The 26,677-nt window shown below is 38.4% G+C and overlaps 1 protein-coding gene across 3 annotated transcripts; it reads right to left on the reverse strand.

Annotated features, from left to right (window-relative positions):
• Positions 1-87: 87 nt before the first annotated feature.
• Positions 88-26,422, reverse strand: acsl1a (acyl-CoA synthetase long chain family member 1a). Of its 3 annotated transcripts, none has more exons than XM_084715269.1 (21): positions 26,320-26,422; positions 13,062-13,274; positions 10,552-10,666; positions 10,390-10,454; positions 10,203-10,304; positions 9,260-9,359; positions 8,956-9,131; positions 8,670-8,702; positions 8,396-8,447; positions 8,237-8,310; positions 6,619-6,696; positions 5,078-5,212; positions 4,737-4,871; positions 3,818-3,913; positions 3,647-3,719; positions 3,461-3,549; positions 2,222-2,338; positions 1,950-2,093; positions 1,746-1,847; positions 1,592-1,663; positions 88-812 (listed from the first exon to the last, which is right to left on the reverse strand). In XM_084715269.1, the coding sequence occupies exons 2-21, from the start codon at positions 13,254-13,256 to the stop codon at positions 672-674; spliced, it is 2,094 nt and encodes a 697-aa protein (XP_084571395.1). In that variant the 5' UTR covers positions 13,257-13,274; positions 26,320-26,422; the 3' UTR covers positions 88-671. The 3 variants fall into 3 exon arrangements, with proteins under 3 accessions (XP_084571395.1, XP_084571394.1, XP_084571396.1); XM_084715268.1 differs by lacking the exon at positions 26,320-26,422 and adding an exon at positions 17,166-17,280; XM_084715270.1 differs by lacking the exons at positions 6,619-6,696; positions 26,320-26,422 and adding exons at positions 6,760-6,837; positions 17,166-17,280.
• Between the last annotated feature and the right edge of the window lie 255 nt (positions 26,423-26,677).

Here is a 26,677-nt window from a genome sequence, read left to right on the forward strand (position 1 = left end):
TTTTCCATGCAGTTTTAAAGGAAAACAGTCAAAAAGGCACAAAAAGTCTATCAAGCTACAAGATTCCCCAAATAGGCTTTCGACTAATTTGTGCACTAAAACAGGTGTATTAGTCCTTTAGCCTATAGCACTGAGAAACATGGGAATGCAGGGAATTACAACCAGAGTATCAGGCACCATACTCTGCATACAAATAGACTTTTCAGCAGATACACTATTTACAGGTTCATTGATTACATTAAATATCAACTTAAATAGATACCAAAACATTAAATAGTCTGGTATATAAATATGTCACTAATGTAAAAGCATTTTTATCTGATTTTTTTTTCCTGCGGCTCCCAAGAATAAAAAAAAATAGCAGAAATGTTTTCAGGCACAGGACCTCTCTGACCCTGAGTAAGTCACATTTCCCCTTACTCTTTGATAAATTACACCAGTAACACAATGATGATGATGTTTTTGGATATCCTGAAGTGATCAGCCAGGGAAAATTTACTGGTAGAATTATTAAATGAGGTGGGGACAATTGGTACATCAAACTGGGATTCAGAATCCAGTTTGTCTGAAAGTAATCCCCACAAAGTTGTGAATATTGTTACTGGTAGAAAAATTGAGGGAAATCCCCTCAGTACACTATTTGTTTTTGGCTAAGTGCTCTGACTGATTGTTCATATCTTAATTTTGGCATAGAGTTCATCAATCTGCTTTCTGAAGCGGGCCCGAAGCTCCGCCCTCTTAGCCTTCAGGGTGGGCGTCAGCAGGCCGTTCTGGACAGAAAACATCTCCTGATGTAAGGCGATATCTCTCACCTGCAGAGGAAAAAAAAATACAAAAGATGAATGAATGAATGATTGACAGAGCAAGAGGCGCCACCTAACAATGATTTTCTATTGCCGATGAATCTGATGATTATCTTCTTGAGTATACATTAGGTTTAGAAACCGAAAAAATCCTATTGCGGTCTCCTAAAGCCAAAGTTAATTGTGTTTCAGTTGATAAGATGGAGCTATGGCTTCTTTTTTTTCCAGTTCACCCAAAAATATAATATTGATATATTATACTATATACTGTTTTTTTCCTCTGACATTTAGTGGATTTAACCATCTAGATTGTTTTGGACACATTGTCTGTAAAGATTAGAGCTGCAATGATTAATCAAATAATCAATTATTAATCGACCACAGTTGATTCACTGGTTTCAGTATTTTTAAGAAAAAAAAATGGTAAAATTATCTGATTTCAGCTTCTCAAATGTGAATTCTTACTCCTCTATGACAGTAAACTGAATATTTTTGGGTTGTGAACAAAACAAGACTTTTGAGGACATCATCTTGGGTTTTAGAAAACAATGATCAACATTTTTCACGATTTTCTGACAGTTTTTAAACCAAGGCAATTAAACGAGAAAATGATGTACAGATAGTTGATAATAAAAAATAATTGGTAGATGCAGGCCAAATCAGAAATTGGGAATTATTATTGGATCAAATATGTTGTTGTGTTTCTAGGCATTTATGTTGCCAGATCAAAAGCAGCAGAATGAAAAATGCAGCACTTTAAGGATAAATTCAAACATGGCAACAATCACCTGCTCAAAAGACTTGAGTCCTGCTTCTTTGCCCAACCTGAGTATGTCCTCCAGAATGGCAGCCTTCACATCCTAAAAACAGTCAGAAAAATGTTAGCATGCGTAGAAGGTGGGGCTGCTGGATATTTTGGCTGCTGATGGTAACACCTCTCACCTTGTTATTGCACAGTTCAGAGTAGGATCCTTCAATCCCTTTTTTCTTGATCCAAATGGGTAAAAAGTCTGGATCAGGTACCACAATCCCCACCAGACAGGCCTGAATAATACAATACAGATAACAGGGAGATCAGTGCCACAAACTGTAGTGTTATCATGGGAAGACATTTAGCGCTACACAAGGTTCACATTTATCACTTACCTGTAGGCTGTCCCCGTGAACAAATATCTGGGCCACTGGATCACTGAGATTATACACGGTTTCTATTTTCTCAGGGGCGATGTATTCTCCTTGTGCCAGCTTGAAAATGTGCTTCTTTCTGTCAGTGATCTTCAGGGTGCCGTTCTGCAACAATTAGGAGACACACACCCCTTTCAATTAAGACTGCAACCGATGCATTGCCACTAGACTTAATACATTTATCTACAGCAGTAACCAAAGATCAATAGTGCCCTTCAGCCTGTTCTGCTTACAGGAAGCCATTTGCCAATGTCTCCTGTGTGCAGCCATCCATCCTCGTCGATCGCCTCTGCTGTTTTCTCAGGATCATTCAGGTATCCCTGGAATACATTTGGTCCTTTGACGCACACCTAGAGGAAGAGGTGATAACGGAGGTGAAGGACAGACTTTAGGGATTGAAATGTCTGACGTTTCCTCTAGCAACACCATTAGTTTGTCATTTATGGTTTTAAGAAGAGCTGCAAGTCAATTAATCAGTTAAGTTGTCAACTATTAAATTCATCTGCAACTATTTTGATAATAAATTGGTTAATAATAAAATAGTTTTGAATCTTTTTTTTTTTAACAAAAAAAATGTTCAAATTCACTGATTTCAGCTCCTCAAATGTGAATATTTTGAAAACAGGGAAACAATCATTAGTTGTAGCCCTAGTTTTTAGTTTTGTCTTTAACAGCTATTTGATTGATTGATCTGAAATTAGGTACAGACATGCATGTCCCCCGTCAGGATGAGTTTGGTGATGCCCTGACTTTTCATTTGGCACCACCAGTTTATGTTTGTCCAGTTCTTTAGTTTATGACCAAATACCTGCAAAACTAAAGACATTCCCACCAGCGTCAGCTGTACTTTGTGCTCAAAGCACTGCTGTGCTTCTGTAGGTACGGCCACCATCATGGCAGTAAACTCTTATTCACTAACTTACTGCAAACTTAATTCTGTCATGTGTTACTTGTGTTTATCGTGATTCAATTGGTATTCTGTTTCCCAGCCCCCTCTAGGGGTTTTTCATGCAGTTTATCTAATTTTTTTGGGTTCTTTCATTAATTCTACCTTAAATGCAGCTGCTCTTTGGAGACAGAAAAAGCAGACATGAAGGTGTTTTAGAATAAGCTTCGCTGACATTGTTCATTGTAATGAAGAAATCCTTTGTGGCACCCCAAGTACAACAGGTGGCTCTTTATGTGCTTTTAATAGTTGGTATGAAGTTGAGGCATGTGTTTAATCAGACTGGCTGAACAGACAATCCTTGTGAGAAGGATAAATTCACTGTTGATTTTAGTCTGTTCAGATGTCTTTGTTTACAATAATAATATTTCTAATAATATCAGTATTACTAAGTTAAATTAATACTTGCATTATCTTTTAAGAAACTTAAATATTTCTACAAAATCCTGTTTTTTGAATATAAAGCAAATAAACTGATTTTCTCATCCACTGTATGACGTGACTGTTACTGAAAGCATCTCCTCACCTCTCCCTCTCCATTGGCTGCAAGGTAGTTCATTTCTGGCACATCCACCAGTTTGATAGAGTTGCAGGGCAGAGGAGGTCCGACGTGACCTGGAGACACAAAAGCTTAACAGTTCAGCTTCATGATTCAAAGAAATAATTATGTAAATGTCACACATAGGATGTAATACATGAGAGTGACTTTTACCTGCTGTCCAGTCCCCGGGCATCGACATGGAGCACCCAGCTGTACATTCAGTCTGGCCGTAACCTTCATAAAACTGTGCAGTGCAGGGCATGTTTTTTTTTTTTTTAAGTGACATTCATGAGAGCAATGACAGGTATTGATAAATGAGATGGGTGTGTGGACGTGGCTCACCTGACAGCCCAGTGCAGCTCGCAGGAACGTCAGGATGGTTGGAGACACCGGAGCGGCTCCTGTAATCATGAGTCTGACTCGACCGCCCAGGCTCGCCTGCACAGCGTGAGACAAACAGGAAGGCAAATACACACACAAAAATATTAAGATATTATAGTACAACCTGAAAAAAGACGATTAGACAGAAGAACACAAGGAATGAAATACATAAAGCTGAAAGGACCCCTTCAGTAATTCAAATAATTAGATTCACAGTATCAGAATATTTAGAAAGTGAGATAAGCATATTACTCATAGAGCATATTAAGAGTTTTATATACTTACACTCCATTTCATATTCTATTCTACTTTGTAATGGTTTGTAGCCGTCTTTTTTTGTAAAAGAAATTAAAAAATATATATTTTTTAAAGGAATCTTAGGTTCAGATTAGTTATTTATTGAGCTTTAACAATGCCAAAGAATATGTATGAATATAGAATCTAAAATTCTGAAATGTGTATAAAAGTTGGTATTTATCATTCTACGTATGCTAATAGAGGACAGAGGAAGCATTTTAAAAAAGAGGAATAACAAATATATAACAAGTATGAACGCTAGTGTGTATATGAATTTTTGTATGGGATTTTTGAGTATGTATAAAATAAATATATATAAATACATGTATATTTTCAGTTTATAAATCTCAGTATCTTGCATTGATTTGAATTATTTACATGTGTATTTGAGTTTTAAGTTGAAATAATAAAACCAAATATTCTGGACAAAAAAGGGACCAAGCCTCATTAAAAGTTAAATATGCCTGATGGCAGAAACACTAGTTTAATTTTTTTTTTTTTTTGTAGTTTGTCGCAGAAGTACAATAAAGTTGAAGAGCTGAACAAAAACATAAGATGTTTTTACAGAGCATGCTGTGTTTACCTGTACTTTTTTGAAGATGAGTTTGTCCCACATGCTGTCCTTTCTGACCACGCCACTTTTAAGCTCCGCCTCCTTCCTCCTGTAAGCAAAATCAAGCAGCCATCTCTTCAGCGGTGTGTTGGCCTGACTAAATACCTGCGGAGAAGTGAAACAAACTTGTTTTCAGAGCCTCGAGCAGCAGTCTGCCACAGAAAATCACCACATTTAAAAGTCAAACATCAAATAAGGCAGCAGACCAGAGAAATTGAACTTGTTAGGAGAAATTCCTGAAATAAAATGTTTTTGTAGACTTTAACAAGAGCCGCATTACATAAACTCCATACATGTGTACTTAATCTGACCTTATCAAACATGCGGTTGAGGAGACGTGGGACCACGGGGAAGACGGTTGGCCTCAGCATCTTCAAATCGTCCATCAGAAGTCGAATGTCCCCTTGGAAATAGCCGATTCGAGCCCCGTGGATGAGGATGACGCCCTGATGAAAAGAGAAATGCTCATTCCTACTTCTGCAAGTTAACATGGTGTGGCATTTCATCCACAAGGGGGCAAACATCTCACTTCATATCCAATGTTTGTTATTTAAACACACCGCTGTATTTCTCAAATTCAGAAGCTTGCACTTGAAAAAGCCAAAAAGCTCCTTGGACATCTGTGAACCACAAATTCACTTCATAAGGCCGCACACAGTTTCTCACTTTCTTTACAGCTGTACAGGGTTGTGTATCATTTGGTGCCTGAGCCAATACAACACCCGAGTTCCAACAATATTATTTTTGATACCTTACTTTCAGGAGAATAAACATGTTTTTTTCAATAAAACCTTCTTAAACTGAAAAAAAGCCAAACCTCCCAAACCATCAGTGTTAAGTTGCATCTTAAATAGTAACTTCAGTATTTTTCAATCATTTTTCCCATGTGTTTCTGTCTAAGTGGCTAACGGGAACAAATATTTTTGAAATTAGTCCAGCATTGTGGGAGAGTGCTGCGGCCTTCAGGAGCAAAACAACTATAACACTCAAAGCAAGTCCAGTGAAAGTGCTTATTTTGGACACTGACAGTCTCAGATTGCTATTCTAACTGTCTAACAAAAAAAGGATTTCTGCTGGGATTCTCTCCATAATGTTGTCAAAGAGTAAGATACGTGAGAAACAAACATCTGTTTTCTCACTCGTGCCAAACTAACCAGACTCCCTTTACAGAAACAGTAATTTCATCAGCATGAAAGGCACAGAAACAAAATTCACCAGAAACACCTTTGCTAATTTTATCCCCTGCTCCAACAATCACCAACTCTTAATTCACCGCGGTAGATGTGAAAATATTCTGTACGTTTCTAGCCACTGCTTCTCTATTGTCCAGCCTTCCTCTTGCTCCTCTGCTGATATTTTCACATCTAACATCGTAAATAAAGGGTTTATTTCAACCAAAGCAGAGTTGGTGAACATTTTTAATGTGTTTCTGGCAACTTTGAATGAACATGATGATAAAATTACAATTTTTTAAACGGAGTCTGGCCAGTTTGGCAAGAGCAATAGAAGTTTCTAGTCACACTGAAGTATCTTGCTGTTGTATGTAGCGATGCTTTCCAAGTTGTCAAACACGTAGAATAACAATCTGAGCCTGTCAGTGGCAAAAACACTAAAAAACAAAGTTAAAATATAATAAAAGAATTAGAAGCAAATGGCAGAGCACTGGTGCTCATCAGTATCCCAAAACCCCTCACGTTTTTTCAAATTCTACAAACAAAACTTTCTTATTATACATGCAAAACAAGATGAACTTTAAACTGATCATTTTAATAAATCACAATAAGTCTGACAGTAGTTCAGTGACTCCACTTATAATTTCATTCTGCAATAATGACACAAGTCCAGCACATACCTGTACAACCCTCTCAAACATGTGAGCAAGGGGGAGGTAGGATACATGAATATCATGGAGGTCCAGCATGCAGTGTATCTGTGGAGGACACACAAAGCAAAACACATGCATGTACGCAGGTCACACATGGCGTTACTGTACCTCCACCACCCTCTCAAACATGTGGGCCAAAGGGAGGAAGGAGATGAGCACATCTTTATGGGTGGGCTTCAGTAGGCCCTGGACAATGACACACACAGGGGAGGGAGAGGAGGAGGAGGAGGGAGGAGCAGACACAAGGAGGAAGACAGGGGGACAGAGGCAAGACAGGCAGGAAAATATAAAGGAGGTCACAGAGAGTCAACCTGAGCTACACAGGAATTTTAGATTTGAAGCAAAGTCCATCGGGCAGCTCGATGTGTACATTTAATTTGATCTTAATCTCATGAATGGAAGCGTGTAGGTTTGGTGTCAGGAGTTTGTGCGGCACAATTCAGTCAGAGGTGTAAAAAAAAGTGGGAGGATGCTGTTCATTTCCTGTATTATTATACATTTATCTAGCAAATGAGTTGTGGATTGTTGCTCGTTTTTTCCATGATAATACAGCTGCAACAATTAACAGATCAGTCAACCGACATAAAAATTAGTTGCCAATCATGTTTTTATAATAAATTGATCATTCACTCTTTTTTTTTTTTTTTTTTTTTGCTGGTTGGGTTTTGGACTGTTGGTTTGACAAAAGAAGCAATTTTAAAACGTCACTTTGTGATGAGCATTTCCACAATTTTTTGATGTTTAATAGACAAAATTAATTATGAAAATAATCAGCAGAATAATCAATGAAAATAATTGTTAGCTGCAGTCATATGTAATAATGGCAGTAAACCAAAAAGTTAAAAATGTACTGTGTAAATAACTGTTAGACATCTGAGACTATATGGTCTGATAATATTTGCTTCTTTACTACAAGAAGTACTGTCCTTTTCTGCCTCATCTTTGATGTTTAGTTCTTGTTTATTTTCAGACAATATTAAATGATTGAATGATTAAATGTTTTTTTGTAAAGAGCAAAATACAGAAGAGGAGGAAGTATTTTTTTCCGTTCTGTCAGGCCACACAGCTGCAACAACCTCAACCATGAAGATACAGGAGCTTTAGACTCACAAGTCAGCCCCTAAACACCGTGATGAGGACAATCTCTTAGCTTTTGCTTTATTTTATTTTTGTTTTTTTTTTATTTCATCACAGAAACAAAAATCTTGAGGGCGGCCCTTCATATTGGGGCGGTGACATGCACAAGCTGTGTGCTTACCACTGACGAGAACAGGGGAGAGTATAGTTTCCAGTGAAGCATGTCCTTTAAAAAAATGTAAGTGGTGTGGATTTGTCGCAAGACCTGGGGAGCTGGTATGTCCAAGTCGAGGGCAAAAAAAAAGTCTGAATCACTTGCTGATGGTTGCAAAGCTTATCTCTGTCAGTGCATGGTAATAATTAAAGGTGACGACACTGCTTAGACAGATTTTAGTGAGAAAATCAAAGGGGTTCAGAATCGTACAGAGATTAACAGACAATGTAATCAATCTTAAGATTCGATACTTGGAACAACGAGACTTGGAGGATGTAAAATTTGTTTGTTTACCTGTGTTACTTTGATGAAAGCTGCAGTGTTGGAGATTACATTTCCGTGAGTTAGCACTGCACCTTTTGGGTTTCCTGAAAGGGAAATGATGATCATGATTAAACATGACATAAAGAAAAAAAAAGAAAACTTTAAAGTTGTAAAAAGTCATGTGATTACCTGTGGTTCCAGATGTAAAGCAGATAATGGCGATGTCCTCTGGATTAGGAGGCTGTAATCAAATCATAAATCTAAACTAACGCACAAAAAGCCTCGACTGCTATTGCTTCAGAAATGTGCAACATTATGTATTTTAGTACAGTGCAAAACCTAATTTTCTCTCCTGAGTCCTTATTACAGGTGAATTAAGAAAGTTGAAAAGATGATTCTAGTTTAGTAAGAAAAGTGTTTGTTATCATTAACAGGTCAAATAAGGTGTTTTGTTCATACTCACCACTGGTTTCTGGTGGTTGGCTTTTCCAACGGCCTGAAAAAAAAATACAAAATGTACACTGAGATCTGTGTGTCTGCAGGAAGTGCTGATAATAATCAGACGCTAAACACACAGTGCCTCAGGGTCTAATTTCCATTTAGTTTTATATCTGAATAACAGGGACTCGCAACAGGAAGAAAATGTGTCCAGTAGATACAGAAAAAAAAAAAAAGATTTAAAAAAGTAGAATTGAGAACTTTTTTCGGACACAAAACAAAAGACTGGAAGATGAGGCTGTTTTTCTCACCTCGAACTCCTTCAGACTGATGATCTCGACGCCACACTCCTGTCCTCGGGTCACCAGGTCAGTGTCAAACGCCTCCATGAGCACAATCATCTTTATCGTCTGCCCTTGTCCGCTGGGGCAGTCCAGGATCATCCGAGCCTTTTCGGGTACGTCGCAGATGACTGTCGAGATGGCAGCTGGAAAACAGATGACGCCAAATTAACCACTTAGGCTGGGATCAGTATCAGTGTCTTTGATCTAAAGCGCAGCAATATTAGCGCAGGTGGTGTGTGTGGTTTGTGTTTGAAGGTGCTCTTTTGCGTACCTTTGTCAATAATGTAGCCGATGGCCTCTTTGCCGAGTGTGTCGTACAATGGAACTGCCACCATGGAGTATGTGTAACAGGCCAGCTCTGAAATGGTCCACTGAGAGAGACATCAAATACACATCACTCATAAAAAAATATTAAAAGTCATTTACTGCAGAACACCGACCAAATCAAAGAATCTGGTCATAAAACAAAACAAACAGTCAGAGCTTTTACAGTACAGTGCTTTTTTGGGGGGTAATTTTTATGTACAAAAATATTTTGCTGGGAATGTCTCTGTTTAATAGTTTGACCAGTTTGTCCACTTAAACTACAAGAGCTACAGGAATTAAGATTTGAAAATAATGGCACATCATACCCTACAGGATATTGCAAAGATTATCATATGTGATCATGTGAGATTGTGTTCTCTCATGAGAAAGAATGCTGGGTTGTGTTTCTGCTCACTACATGCACTGCGAAAGTCTGTATTAGATCTTATGACGCAGTTTATTAGTAATGTTTACAAACTAATATTCAAAATTAGTTTGATAGCAGCAGGAAAAGCACAAAAACAAAGGCTAAGTCTGAAATTGTGTCCATTATTTGACCTGTATGTTGAGAACTCTGTATTGAGAGCTTTATAGTGGAGCAGCACCTGATTATCAGACTGAATAAATGCGATAATCTGTTTGAATTACAGAAATCCAGGCAGCAAAATCAGATGTGTAAGCGAGCTGTATGTAGTGCATGAAAAGGTGAAATCTGGACTCTACTCAGGTCATTATTTTCATCTCCCTGTCATCTAAATCTACATTTTTTCTGTCTTTGCAGTGCATGAGGGCCGTTAGTGACCACTGACTGTACACAGCTCTCTACACTGCATTGTGGGATAGTTTGAGTCAGATAATGAATCTTTGCTTAACAAAAACTGCAGCACAAAAAATGCCATTTGTTGTACCTCTGGCCTGTTCTGTGAAAAAATGCCGATGAACTTGTCTCCTGTATGAGAGTGTCCTCTGTGAAGGAGAGCAGAGCCGATGTGCTCCGCTCTGTCCGCCACCTGTTCAAAACAAAATAAAGTTTTGAAGTTGTGCGTTGCGGACGAGGAGGATATTAGATGAGCATGTGTGCGGCCCACGTCTCACCTCTCTGTAAGACTGCCACTCGTACGGCTGGTTTGGTTTCCTTGATCCTAGACAAGGCCCGTCATCTGAAACAGAAAATAAAACTTAAGTTTATCTGCATTCACTGGAAGGGTTGTAAATCTGATGTCTCCAGGCAGCGTCATGCTTAGCTGATACACTCACTTGATACTCTGAGCCCTCGAAGGAAAACCTCATACATTGTGCGTGCATCGTCGTAGTAGTGTGTCAGCGGCTGATTGCTGTCATTCAGCACTGACCTCCTTGCACGTTCTCCACCCTATGGAAAAAAATCAGAGTTATGACCAGTACTGACTGAACCCGTGAGAAGATGGAGACAACATTTTTACATAAATATGGAATCCAGTGGATTCAACAGTTGTAGCTTCAGCTAAATTGCTGCTGGATCTTAAATTGTTGCTGAACTCAGTTACTAAAACTTTGTCTACATGTATACATTTTTTTTTCCATTCACCATTTCAAAAAAAATTATAATAATCTGTTCACACAACCTTTTTACAAAAAACATAAAAACCATCACAAATGCTCAAAAAAACAGAGAAAAACATTGTATGCATAGTGATGTTGTTTTCCTTTGGCTATGATACCTTCACAACACAAACAATAGTCGATGATTATTTATTTATTTCTTGTTATTTGACACCTATTTCTCACCTTTATTTATTTAGCACATTTCTGGCACACAGCCCAGCAGTGCCAACTAAACATTAAAAAAAAAAACGATAGTCCACTATTGTTGGTGTTGCTCATTACACAGTGAGCATGTCTTGAATTATGTGTGAAATATGTGTAAAAATATGTGAGTTTTTAAAAATCTACACTTCAGAAGACTTTTTTAAAAAAAGAAATCTCTGTTTTAGTGACCTAAAATAATGTTTATGCATGGATGAGAGCCCAAAACAGAGGAAAATGTTAATTTTGCAAAATATGCACATACTGGCCTGAGTCTAAATAAGCCTAAAACTCAGCAATGAGTTCTTGTGTTTCCATAATTATTTCAAAGAACCAGTATGTTGTGAATAAGGTACCACTTTCTAATATACTTTGACTTTAAACTTTGAGAGGTTTATAAGTTACTAATGGCTTTAATGGTTAACATATTAACTAATGCTTTATAAATGAGTTATCAGCCACTCATAAGAAAACTGTTGTCAGGTTGTGAAAAAAACCCTGTTGGCTCCTCATTCACCTGTTTATTTGGGAATAATGCAGTTATAAATGATCATAAACTGTGGAGTTTTCACTTTTGAAGCCATTAAGTGTGTAGTTTAAGTTAATAAACCACTGATAAAGGATTTTTAAATGATAGATGAAAAGACAAAGCAAATGGAAGAAGCTAATAAACCCTTATAAAGGGTGCCTTTTTAGAAAGTGGTTCTGGAATGATAACAAGAATAAGTCAAAACCTAGATCCTAGTTTCTCAAACTGTGGTACGTGTACCACTGGTGGTACAGAAGCTCCCTCAAGTGACAAATGGCAGAATGTCAGAAATATTTTTTTCAAATGAAATAAATTAATTTCAAAACATATAATACTATTAAAATACAAAATTTCAAATAAAAATACACATGAACTTAAAATGAAATGTAATTTTAAAATATGTTTTGTCTAATATTTTTGTTTCAATGTCAGCCTGCCAAGTAGTAATAATAATGCTGCTAGTGCATACATGCAATCCATGATTACTGGTAGGTACAAGCTGAACTGTTACGGCAAGATAGTTAGTGGAGGTAAAATGATGAGACTGAAAATGAATCCTTCAAAAGCACTGCAATAATGCCTCCAAATGGGAACTACTGTTAGAAGATAAGTGCAGGTCAGGAAGAGAATAAATCAGGTAGCTGTGTCAAAAATTAAATACAGTAAATGACAGTGAACCGTGCATCTGCTCCTGGTTATTGACCATTAATTAAGTGTCAACAGCTGCTAACAACCACACGGTGCAAACCAGTTAGAAAACACCTGCCACCTGTGGTGGTACAAGGCATAAAAGGTTCAAGAAACACTGACACAGATTATAGCTGGAACATGTACAGTATAAAACACAAGATGGATTAAATTTTAAATCGATACAGATGTGGCAGCAGCCATGATGCCTCGCTGCAAAACTTCAGCGTCTCCAGTGTGAGAGTGCACACTCCAAGTGAGGTCATCATGCCTGTAGCATTGAGCGTTATCTCCCGAAGACGTAATTCAGGAATGCTAGTGTTAATTTTGAAAGAGCAACAGCCAAAGGGGAAACTCCAGCACTTGACTGACCAATGGTTTTTTTCATAGTCCTGGCCCCCTGCTTCACTGTGGTCCAGCCAAAAATCAAATATTGATTAAGCCCACTGTACCAGCACAACCAAATTTAACTAGAACTTTTTAACACTTTGAATGTGACAAACTGTGACAATGTCAGATAACTTCCTCAACTTCAGCTGTAAATTAAGTTTCTAGAGAGGATCCATTAACATTTCTGCTGGATGAACGCTGCTGTCCAGCTGTCCTTTTCATTCCAGAAGACACATCATGCTTCAGTTATTCCTCTAACACGAGGCATTACAGGCCAGCAGAGGGACAGATCATCTCATTTTTCTCTTTCCAGTGCGTGAATGTATTTAGTACGTGTCATACTGTCATAGTTAAGAAAAGCAAGGGGATCACATACCGGTATTTCTACTGACTGCTGACCAAGGTCACACGGTGCTTTGAGGGCTTTTGGCCTGGAGGCAAACCAGTAGGTGGTGATGGCGGCGAAGGCACCCATGCCCATGAGCGCATTAGTTGGCAAACCGCGAACATACTGCCGAAGATCATCCAGCTCGGGAATCCGCAGCTGTCTCAGGACTTCCTGAGCCTGCATGACTGTTCTGCACTGACCCTGCAGGGCAACACAGACACAGGAACATTATTACATTTGGAAACTAGCTAACTTAATTCTGCATCTCTTCTCTTTTTTTTTTCTTCTGTAACCTCGTAGAAAATTTTCATTTTGTGCCATTTAAAATATTTTTTATTTCAAAAGGAAGCTGCCTGTACTGCTGTGGTGAGTGTGGTGATACAGCAGGATGTAGCGTGTTATCTTTTGATCAATGGCTCCCTTGTTTCAGACCATTACACAGCAACATGAAGGACAACAACAGTGGTCCCATTCAAAGCTGCAATTCCCGTTTATCTGCCTCAACGTGTTCACAAATACACGCAGTACTGATGAATATACCCTATGTAATACAAAAAAATACATTTAGTAATTTGAACCAAAGGAAACAAAGAAATGTGGATAACAAATAACAGCTTTATCTATAAAGCACTTTTCATACAAATAAAATGAAATAAAATGACACAAGAAACAAAATAAACAAACAAAAAAGAAAAGAAACAGCGTGATAAAAATAATGTAAAAAACAAATTAAACTAAAAAAAAACTACTCAGAATTTAAATATTAAATGCTGGATTAAAAAGATTGGTCTTTAATTTGCTTTTAAAAATACCATGAGAGTTTGACACTCTAATATCTAATATAATAAATAATACAGCGTAGATTTTCAAGTATGTACTTTTACTCATACGTATGCATTACAGTTACTGTTAAAATCATAAATGATTACTGAGTACAATTTGAATTAATATCCAGACCTTTGACCTGCACTGTAGTAGCCAATCAGGTGATTTGATCACAACTGAAAATGAATGAAAACCAGAACATGTGTGCTGTTGCAACATTTGTGTTGTTTTTCATCCACATTTGAAGTAGAGATGTTAATCATTAATCATTTAATTCCCATTAAGAACTTAATCAATTAAAAATGTTTTCATGGATATTTAGTCAATAGACATGGTGGTAACTTGAACCTAACTGAGCCATTTGTTGAAAATGAGGGGAAAAAACATGTTTTGTGTCTTATAAATTATTAATAAGTCAATTGTTAGAGTTTTAGTTTAGGAAAATGCACAAAATTTGCAACCCTTGTTCAGAGAGGTGACTTCTACATCATACAGTTAAAAGTAACTAATACTGAGTAGTTTTTACAACAAATACTTTTTTTCAAATATTCTTTCTAACACCAGTATTTTTACTTTCAGTCTTACTACCGCTGATTAATTGATTAAAGGACCGGTGTGTAGGATTTACAGGCACCTCACCTCAGCCTCCTCTTACAAGTTCATGAAACTCACAAAAAATTCTGAAAGACCATAGAACCAGTGTTTGGTTTGTCTGTTCTGGATACTATAATAACATGGTGGTGAAACATGGCGGCCTCCGTAAGAGGAGGACCCACAGCCTCTGTAACTATAAACGACTCGTTTTAAGGTAACAAACACACAACAGCTCTTATTTTAAGGTGGTTATTATGAATATTATATTCCATTTCTGCCATATGCTGCCAATATATCCCCGTAAATCTTACACACTGCACCTTCAAAGTCATTTTTAAGTCAAAAGAACTCTCAAACGATCTTATTTAAGGTTCTCAATGTGACCAGCTCTGAAGACAATGTCCAAAATTAGAGCCACATGCCAAATTGCGATCGAAAGTGAAAGTCACATCGCTTCCTTTCGTCCTGGTGTGTATTTATTTCTGACACAATGATGTAAAAGTGAAAGAGAAAGACACAGAATGAAACCAAAGTAAAGCTTTAAGGATGGATGCACAGTGACTCACACAGCGTCCAGCCCTGTGATTCAGTGATGATCCACCTCTTCAGATTTACTATATTTGATTATTTGGCCCCGGCAGTTTTAAGATCTGCCTTCCACGTTTCAGATATATGAAGTCTCAAAAACACACCTGTCGCTGTGTCATCTGCGCCTCCTAACATTAGTTTTAAAGGTCCTAACACAATGTCCTTCAATATAAATAGATCAGAAATAATCTCTTAAAACACCTCCAACACATAATATGCCATTTCTGTTGTTAGAGGTGGCTCATGTTAAAACAACAAGAAAATATATAAGTTGACCACGTTGTGAAGAAGCCTGGGATCATGGGAGTTTTTGTCTTTACTTTTAAACAACCACCACAGATAAAATAAAATAAAATTGACATGTATTTGACAGGACTCAGGCAGACATCACTTTCCTGGAAATTATGGCAACTGGCAGCTGGTAGCAAACACACTGTTACCTTAAATAACTTACAGATTTCTCTGGGTTTGACCGTTGTTGGTAGCAACTGGGATGGAAGTACACAACTCAACAATATATAAACATGTGTCTTTTGTTTCTAAACATTTTAATGCAGTAATGTTACATATCATAGCTTTAAGAGTTGACTTGAATGTGTTCTGAACTTAATTTTGATACACATCATTAATATATTTTCCTTTTTCAAAGAATCTCATTTTATCCTCTCATAATATCTTCAGTTATTCTTGTTTTGTCTTTCTTTAAAAGCAGTCCATGAACTCTAGACCATTTGATAGGTGATAGATATATATAAAAAATCATGATCATTCAGAGCACAAAACTAAACAGCAGCAGTAAAACATGTTGTTTAAAGAAACAAGGAATGTGGGTCCTTGAATGAGAACACAACCTTTCTTTTGTCCTCAGTTTTAGGCTACAAGACCTTGAGCAAGCTTCCTTTGAGCTGCCTTCATGTTTAAAATCCATAAAACTAAAACATGTAAATCGTTTTCAAAGACAAACCTCAAACATAAACTCAAACAGCTCAGAAATACACTTCTGGACAACAAGTACTTGTATTTTTGCCTTTGTTTGCGTTCTGCACTTCCACAAATGTTGCATACAGAAGGAAGATGTGCTGCTATCCTACTCAACAGCTGTGCACTTGGAAACAAAGACACAGGAAGGAAATATGACTCCACAAACACATTTTCAGATCACAAGCCTCCATGGAGAAATAAGAGCACGCAGACGCTGTACACAGACGGCACTGAAAGCTACACGTCTTGTTTCTAAAGGGAAGTGAGGTTTTTTGGTCTGGATGGTTCAGAATTGAACTCACTGGGATGCAACCTTCAAAAAGTTCTGGATTTATATGTATGGTAGTTTCGCTAAAATTTTAATATAACAGTCAAATAACAGCCAGCACCGTCTGCGCCTGGCTTTTAATTAAATTTAATTAATGGAAAATGCAAATTAGATGAGCCTGTGGCAAAAGAGACCGATTTAAACTCACCAGCTAACATATCTAACCAGGAATTATTTTTTAATCATTACATCTGAATATGGAAACACATTAATTAATAACTCACTCATTAACATTAATTTCTTATCGTTAACTAAACTCATTTGACCTCTAGATTCTGCTGGCAGCAGCCTGTAGGTAAATGAACAAGTGAACAATTGACTTCTCACCTACTTCTATTATTACCGCCGAGCCTGTGACGTGGGACAGGCGCCAACTGGAACAAAGTTTTGTGGCAAAGCCGCAAAATTTTTTCTTTCATTGACTTTTAATGACAACTAAAGTAAACTGTTGAATGTGCAGAAATGATAATGATAATCTCCTTCAATTTTATATTCAAATATCAAAACTAACTGGCACTACAGGCAATATTCATTCAAGCTGTTCAGTTCCGTTTGTCATGCATACAACAAATGAATTGAAATAATAAAAAACTCAAACCTCACAAAAGCCCCATAAAGTCTTACAGGCGTTACCATTAGCCACAATGAAATATAAGTAATCATCAGACCACTTGTATCTCTGCACCAGTACAAACTTACATGCATCTAAATGGATTTTCACAGAGTTCAGCACTGATTGATTGTTAAATTAAGACATAATAAATCTGTGTACTCACAGCCCCACAGTGTGTATATGAAGAAAGGTAGAGATTGTGTCCAGAGACGGAGGGATACAGTAATCTGAAAGGCCCTGTGCTGCAGCAGTTGCTATTAGAAGGACTCACTCTGACCTCTAATAGACCTCTGAGGTTCTCACAACTATGAATAGCAGAAACACGCCCCTTTCAAACAGAAACACAGACGCGTGAGGCTCTGTAGCCACTCAGTGGAGGGTAATACAAGGAGCAGGTTGGTTTTCAGACGCATCTACTGGCATGAAAATTTGGCCCTTTGGGAAAAATTACAATAAATAAACAAGTGGATAACAACTGCCTAGCAGGTGTACACATCTCAGTGTGTAACACCAGCGTGAAAAGTAATGGATTCAGAATGAACTCAGCGCTGATCTAAGCAATTTAAGCATTTTATCAGTCATGTTTATTCAAGACTGAATGACCAGCATCTTATCATACGTTATCTGGACACAGCGTGCGCAATTCTTGCGTTGCTGAGCGCCTGAACCAGTAAAGCTACTCGAATGAAGAATTACACTCTGATTACATGAAGGTCTTTGTATTCTACATAATAGATATGTTGACAAATTCCCCTATTTTCACACTGATATCCCTGAGTGTGTGAGCAGTGACATTTACTAAACAGATATGAGCATATGTGCAGATTCCTTTGAGTGTAGAATGGATAATAAGTTTGAATTTTCCTGTTAATTGAGATGATCTACGCCTTATTTTTCTGCATTTTTAGCTTACACAAATGAAAACTGTGCTGGGTATAATACTTTGCACATTTTGTAGCCTACGTGTATCTATACTTTTCCCTCTGTCTGCTACAGAGTGAAGAGTAGGAAGCCTGAGAGTGAAGCGAGTATAATCAGCTGTGACCGTAGCGAAAGCAATACACACGGATCTGTGTGTGTCACAGAAACATGTACTGCCAAGTTTAAACATACAGTCCTGTCATTCATACGTAATTTCATGTCATGATACAGCAAATTAGACATTTTCTCTGTATATTATCTGGATTTTAATGACACAATGACTAGAAACTGATGTCATTTTTAAGTTAATTTAGCAAACTGAATACCTGAAATATCAAGGTACTTCATCCCATTGAAGCAAAAATCCACTTTTACCACACATCTGTTAAAAAATATTAAGAGGATAGATATTATGGTATTAACTGGTAGAGTAACTGGATAAATGTCATATCGCCTACCCCTACTGAAGGCAATAGATTTTTTTCAATAAAAGCGATTTTTTGAAAAAGAAATCATCCAAGTCTAAGATTTATCAAACTGGTTACCTACAGCTTCAGAAATACCTGGGTTTCCTTGTGTCTCTCTGTTATTTCATTATTGATTGACCTTCCATTTTTTTGGGGATGGATTAATTATTTATGTATGAAATATTTTAATCAAAATGTGGGAAAAATGCACAACTTTGCAAACCCCAAGTTGGCATCTTTAAATGTCTTGTTTTGTCCAACCAAATGTCCAAAATCAGTTTGTTAATATAAATTTGAGAGGCTGCAAACTGCTAGTGTGTATCACTTTTCTCACGTTTTTGCCCGTCAAACTAATTGCAGATTCTGTTTCAGCACTACAACATTTGCAGTTTTGACACGATTTAGTCTTTTTTGCTGGTATTTGATCAATTACTGAGTCTATAAAATGTAAAAACACATCAAGACAAACAAGTAAATAATAGATTAACTGATAAAATAAGGTTTAATTGTAGTTCTACTCTGAGTTTGCGTCTGTCGGATGACGACCAGCGAGCACATGTCATCGGTGTCCTGCTTGGCTGAGAGTTGCTGAAGGCAAAAGGTGCACCAACAGTCCCCCCCACCACACGCCGCCACCACCTCCACCCCTACTCTCCTTACTTGGCCTGGGAAGATGACAAGCCAATGGCAGAGCCAGCTCGCCGGTCACCCCACACCCAGGCTCATACAAGAAGACACTGGAAAAAAAAGAGGCGGCGAGGGGAGGGCAGCTGGTTCATTTGACACATAACAGAACATCAGGTTTAGTTGGCAGCGGCCTGCAGCTTGAGAGCAGACTACAGCTGTAGTTTCGAAACAGCCACAACAGACCTCAGCCAGGAACTTAGTTGAAAAACAACATATGGTTGGTCATTCACACTTGATTTCCTCAGATATGTTCCTCTTCTCTCAGACGTCTGAAAAATAAAAGCAGCGTGACCCCGAGCAGCAGTCAGGCTGGGTGTTGAGCGTCAAGTCAAATGATTTAAGGTCATTATTACAACCTTACCACTGGAGGATTAACACGTGGCACCTTTAAACAAACTTTACTCAATCCCATTTTCACAAGATGGCCACTTCCTAATCTCAGAAGCAGTTTTCTCTCCTCTACTACATGAATGTGTGTAAACTGGTGTATGTCGCGGCTGAAACACTTGGATTAATTAATCAATACATGGAGCTGTGGTAAGAGATATTCAACATTTAAAGCAGTTTTTTCTGGCACGCCCCACTTCAGAGGCTAAAAGCATAGCAACAGTAACTAGGGAAGGCACGGTTTAGCTAATGATCAACTGAGAATTTGTCTTATCATCTTTGGAATGTAATCTGCACAGGATCAGCAGGTACAAAAAACTGATGGATGCTTTGCCTGCATCTCAGTCAAAGCATTCAAACCAATGTAGCATACAGTGTCTTCAATTTAGACAAAGACCGGACAGTCTTCTAATTTACATGACATGTCGAAGTTTATTATATAACTAGGGCTGCAACTAATGATTATTTTCGTAGTCAGTTATTTTCTCGCTTAATTGGTTCACAGTTGTTTGTCTTAAAATGTCAGTAAATGGTGAAAAATGTTGATCAGTGCTTCCAAGAACCATTCATTTAATTAGCAATTAATCATTGCAGCTCTAGTTATAACATACTAATTTATCATGTTAGAGTGAAAAATGGTTCTTGTTTTAACGAGGGCTATGAGGCAACCACAGCAACACATTCCTGCTGGACTGTGGTGTATCACAACTGCCCAAAGAATGACGCTATACTGGACTTCAATGAAGCATACTGTCATAAGGGCAGAAATTTCACAATAACCTCGAATATCTTATTATAGTGTTTAAAATATAATTACAATGAGAAACTGAGCTTTTTTTTTTTACATTGTCTGCAACGTCTGTAAATCGGCGGCTTCTCCACATCCTCACTGTATGTCAATGATCGTCCATTACAGATTTTCTGCCTAATATCGCTCACTAAAAAGGAAGGACAGGACAACGTGTTCAAACAACAACCATGACAAGCTGGTGTAGTCCAAACTTTCAAATTCTTCAAACCTTTATCCAATACACTGGTTTGTAAACAAGCAGTAGCACGTAAAGTGGTTCATTATTGACTCTGTTCTACAAATACAAAATTGTTGACATCTGAAACTCATTAATTATTGACTGATTGATCTTGTTGTTGGATCTGCTTCAGTCCAGCTGCCAATACCGCATTGATAATTCAACAGTTTCACAAATAGTACAGTGCGCCCAGAGGACAGTAATCGACACAGAGGGATGAGTCAATATATTCTTGTGTAAAACCACTTACAGGGGTACAGCATGACGATGCCCCAAGGCAACAGATAGACCGCTTTTTCCTGATTTGTATGGTGGATGAGCAACACTTTAAAGTAAAGCTGTAAAAGCGCAAACAGGAAGAGACAATCTAAACACTCAAGTGCATAATGTGCTGAATGTCGCGGGTTGGCTGACGCACAGCAACAAGTCACTGAGCAATATGGTGACAGCTTGGAGCTCATGTGGCTTCAGTGTGACGTCTTTCATCTCATTCGACTCGCTGCCGGACTCGTGTCCATCCTCCTCCAGACACATTTAACCCCTGGGTTTGGGAGGCAAAGCATGACCTTGCACAAGACAACCACAGTCAGGACTGCAGGTCCTAAACTCCCTGGTGAAATCTCACACTCCCAGTCACATGGTCGCACAGTGGAGAAATATAAGGGGAAGGGAGGGTGGAGGATGGGATTTGTGAAGTGGAACAAAGGTCATGCACCCTTCAACAGCTACCAACCAAACATCAGGACACATAACCTCCAAGACTGCAGGTCAAAGACAACATGCTGACATTTATGACCTTTGTGAGCCTTTTAGATTTCTTTTTTTGATCACTGAACCTTGCATTTCCGTCCTCAAAACTTTTGCACAGCTCAGCGTCTTTTTAGAAACATTTTAAAAGGCATACTGTCATACTGGTTTATCAAGTGTGGCTAACGTTAGCAAAGTCATAGGGAACCCCAGACTTGTGACTGTTCCCTAACCACCTTTTTTTTCGGTAGAATTGTACTACAAAGCAAGATTAATGTGATAGCGAGGTTTGTTGAGTCTAAAGTCAGAGTTTTCAGTGTCATGACGGCGGCTCTCTTTTAATCTGGCTTGTAAAAAGTGTCACTCTTTAACTAATTCTTTTCCTGGCAATGTTCTTTATGAGAAATATAGATTCAGAGGAGAGGGAAGATGTTATATATCCAAACCTGTTGAGTCGTACGTTTGTTATGTCACCGAACAAAGCCGTGTAATGTTATTGTAGCAGCATGAAACGTATGAATCATGTTGCCACAGGAACCTCAGTTGATGATGCAGGAAGATATTTTTTCCTGTTTCACTCATGTTATATAAACACGTTTTAAACAGCATGATCATCCACACACTTTGTTGGAGTAGTTTTATGAGTACGAGTATGAGCACATGAGCACAATACTGGGCCGGGACCTAATGCTGGTATCGGTGCATCCTTAGTCTTTGCTGAATATGGTTTTGCACTGCTCAGGTCGAAAGTTTATATGCCAGTTTATTCTGACACATCCTACGTAACCTCATTTTCATCTACTAGATTTTAGCTCTACCTACAGCGTGTTATCAGCACCTGAACTGATAATACAATCAATAAAAGCGGTATGAAGCAGTACTACATTGTCTACTGGATGAGCTCAGATATCCAAATGGTTCAAGCCAGCTTTTTCATCATTATACTCTGGAGTGAGTTAGTCTTATTTTCCCAGAACAGGATGATTTCTTTTAAACAGCTGATCATTTTCCAAGAAGTTCCACTGGAAAATCATTTGGGAGAAACACTGACAGTGATTCGTTCTTCTCTTAAAGCTCCATGCAGAAGCATGGTAATCTGAGGCTCGTCTGTAGACCAAGATGGGTTTTTCCTCTCACATGATTCTCTTAAATTCAATTTAGTGAGTTTGTGATATCAGGAAAAGTTAGTCGGTTAACTTTTCTACATCTTGCCCTGAGCTAATATCCCTGCCTTATGTCAGAGCTACTTTGTTGTGTAAACAAAAACGCTTTCAGGCCTTTGCATGCTTATCAACCCCAAAACAATCAAACAGGCTGCTGCTGGTACTCTCAAATGACCAAAACAGAGTGACGACAGGGCGGCTGCCTGAATCACAAAACCACAAAGTATCTGTCTGTCTGCACTAATGAAAGTTGCTGCTGCACTCACATGACAGAGTGTGTAAGGGTGCTTCAAATTTGTCCCACATCTGTAGCGTAGCTGCTCATGTGAGTGCACAGCGTGGCCCAAAGAGCATTACCTAGTATCTCAAAAATGAGCTTTAACAGGGAGGAAAACGACAAACTCCCACTCAGGCCACATTCCTCAGATTCCTGCTGGAGGAAGTTTTGCAGTAACACGCAGACAGCAGCACTAAGCACACCCCTGAACTGCACCATCCTCCCCCAAAAACAGAGTATACTGACACCCCTGTCAGCCAAGTTATTCATTCAAGGATGCACCAACAAGGAAATAAATGATTTAAGTGTTCAGTTATGATCTCATTCATCCTTAACTTCATTTTAGAGCAGGCAGGGGCTCCCAAACTTGTTCGTAATACAGAAAGTTTCTGGCCACCACGTGACCATCACTGCCACTCTACAAGTTTCTGTATGACTCTGCTTGAAGAGGAACTAACAGAAAAAAAGAGCCCAACCCTTGATCTAAATAACGTCCGTCTCTCTAATGTATGCACTCAAGCTTGAAGGACCATAATTAAATACCGCCCATCTCTCTCTCTCCCCTCCCATTTCCTGTCATTTGTCTACTGTTGAATCACTAATAGTTTGTCCAACTGAGACCACTGACACGTTTATTTTCTGAAAGAATAGTTCAATATTTATATTATTTATCTACAGTTTAAAATTTTATTTGCTTTCTTGCCAAGAGTTAGATGAGAAGATCGATACTACTCTCATGACCGTATGCTAAATAAGAAGCGACAGCCAGCTGACTGTTAGCTTAGCTTAGCATAAAGACTGTTAAAGAGTGAAAATTGCCTGGCCTCATTCAAAGTAAATAAAATCTGTCTACCTGCACTTCTTGGCATTTTAAAGCAGGTTACCTGCCAGACCATTTCTAGGTTGGGACTAGAAATTATATGATAATTGGTTTCAAAATAAATCACGATCAAATTACAGATGATTAGGATGCTGTTTCACACAGCCGAGAGGTTTTCAGTACAAAACCTGGTGAAATTATTTCAGTGTGTGTATCAGTATTACTCTGAACACTGTCGCCATATTTTAGCAAAAATAATGATAACAATTTTTGTGATATGAAATTTTCATACCGTTTTATCTCTAGTTGGGACCAGTAACTTCCTTGAGTCTCAGCTGGTTACCTGGCAACTGTTACCAAGATATTCCAGATATAGAGAGCCATGCTGGTGTCTGATCAGCGCCACCAGCCCTGTGCGTTTTGCACACATGCAGAAGTCAAGAGAGACCTGGATGCAGACCTCAACGAGCAATAACAAGAGGCACCTCTGTTGACAGGAAATCTGACACCAACCATCCTAAAACCGGAGACAGTTATTTGATAAAACTCAACAGAAGAAGAAGAAATATGGATCATATTTTCTGGGTAAAATATATTTTGGTCTTCCCTCTGATGTCCTGCTGCTGCTCCTGCTCAGCTCTCAATGATTTACAGAGTTTCCTGATGGACAGATAGCTTTACTTGTTGCTAAAGTAGCTTACTGCTAGTTGAGCAGCTAACGTTCACTGACTGGTAGGTCAGCAGTGGGAATGCTGGCGCTTTCTGTGCCAGAAAGGGCACCATGACCAGAGCCAGGCGAGTGTGTAACAGAACCAGACTCAGCTAATAGGTCCACTAACGTTAACTGCAGAGTCGACTGGCTGAACTACCTAACGGTAGCTCGCAGTTAGAATAAGTTAGTGGTTTGCTACATGAACCAGTAAAGCTATCTGTCATTAGGAGGAAAACCAGGCAATATTTTCTCCAGAAAATGTGATCAGCTTTCACCTAATTCAGTCAATAAAAGTGTATTTTTGTGCAGTAATCAGGGAGTCACCAGGCCCAAGAAACACTCCACTCCAGAGGTGCCTCTTGTACAAGCTCTTGAGGAGGTCCACCATTACGTCAGCAGCTATAGTCTCAGCAAAAGTCAGCACATGTCTAAAATGGGTAGGCTTAAGGCTCATTAATGCCAGACAGAGCCTTCCATCCATGTTTCTGTACGTTTTCTAAAAGCTTACAAATACAAACAAAATGGATCCTGATCCTGATCCTGATCTTTAGGGGCAGTATAAAGTAGCAAATAGGTCAAGCAAGACATAACCACAGGAAACAACAAAGAAGGCTTAAAAGTCTTAATGGGGCTTCAACTAATGATTATTTTTATAGTTGATTAATATGTTGATTATTTTCGCGAGTAGCTGATTAGTTGTTTGGTCTATAAAATGTAAGAAAAAATGTGCTTCCCAAAGCCAAAGGTGACATCTTCAAAGTCTTGTTTTATCCACAACCCAAAAATATTCAGTTTACTGTTAGAGGGGAGAAAAGAAACCAGAAAATACTCACATTGTAGATGCTGAAATCATAATAATGGATTATTAAATTAGTTGGCAGTTAAATTAATAATCAATCATTGCATCGCTAAATAAATCAAATTGCCTTTTCTCTCTTATTTTTACATCAGTTGACATTTGGGCACATGGGACCACTGCTTAAAAACATTTAATACGTGCATGTGCAAAACATATCAGGCAGCCAGCACAGGTACTGAGTATTGTAAAATTTAGACCTGCCCACCTGACAAAACACAACTGCTCATATACAAAACTCAAATAATTAAAACTGTCCTCATAAACCTATAGGACCATCACATCATCTGGGAGAGTCGTGTGTGTATGTGAAATAACTTATAGGATACTGTTTTTGATTGTTTTGTATAGTATAAAATTGATTACAAACTCCTTAAAAACAAATTTAAGGAACACTTACCAAACACGTTTGTGTTATGTATCCATGTAAAAACTGTTTAAGACTATAATACAGACTAGTCTGGAAAGTCTACACTAACATCCCTTGCAGTGATAATGTAATCCAAACTTCATGTTCACTGTGATGGCTTTCACAAGTCAAACAAGTTTGAAGGGTTTGAATGCAAAGGGTGAGTTACAACCTGAAAAACAACTTGCACAGTCTCTTCAGGCTAACTTCCTCTTAACTGTGCGCTGAGGCGGGCTGGTTTGGGGTTACCAGGTCAGACACACACACACACACTTTGAAATAAATAGATATGGCGGGGATGCCAAGACATGCGCTTGATAATAATGCTTTTGTTGTTCCCCTTTTACACTCGTAAATCTCGTTTTATTTATTAACAATCAGTGTGCGGCGGAGTTAGACACAAAGTAGGTTAGTCGGAGATTAGACAAGAAGTTTAGGAACAAAGTAGGCTGGAATTTTCACTCACTTTTTCAGGGTCTAATCAGCCCTGATGCTGCTACGTGTCCATATCTCTCATTTTATTTACCAGCTTCATACGCGGGTTTCTCTACGATAGCGACATATGAGAGACAAGAACACACTGTCCTGATTAAAGACATGATATCAACCGAACACACTGACACAAAATTAAGATACGATGTGTAGTGGAACAGACACGAAACGTGGTTTGACTCTGATCTATTTAAGGCAACAATGAGCGAAGAAGAGCGGCTTTTTTTTCCCTGAGGGCTCGTGAAAGCATCACGCTTTAAACAAACCTCTATAAACAACATATCAGATAATCGATTTTAATGTGCGCTGGAGGACTTGCAGGCTTTCTCGTGGGCATGTGTTTTCACTAACCTGTGGCAGCAGCAGCAGCAGATCCGGAGACTTGAACCTGATTCTTGAACAAGCGGCAGCAGCAGGAGCGGTCTACATTGTGTTCAGCTGGTGTAACTCTCAGCCAATCAGGAGCCAGCACACGTGTTGCTTTGCCCTACGGTTTGAGAGGCGTGCTGTCATTGGTCGATGGAAAAAAGTATTCAGATCTGTGAAATTACTTCACTTCAAGTTAAAGTTCTGCATTCAAAGCGTTACTGAAATAGATGTAAGAGATATCAACAAAATTACTAGCAGTATGAAAAGTAAAAGTAGGGGAGACTGGGAGCAGTTGCAACAGTTTTTGCATGTCTCTCAGCTACTCAAGAGACTATTTGGA

This window comes from Lutjanus erythropterus, chromosome 3 (genome assembly GCF_056507025.1).
Source record: "Lutjanus erythropterus isolate fLutEry1 chromosome 3, fLutEry1.hap2, whole genome shotgun sequence".
Taxonomy (NCBI): Eukaryota; Metazoa; Chordata; class Actinopteri; order Lutjaniformes; family Lutjanidae; genus Lutjanus; species Lutjanus erythropterus.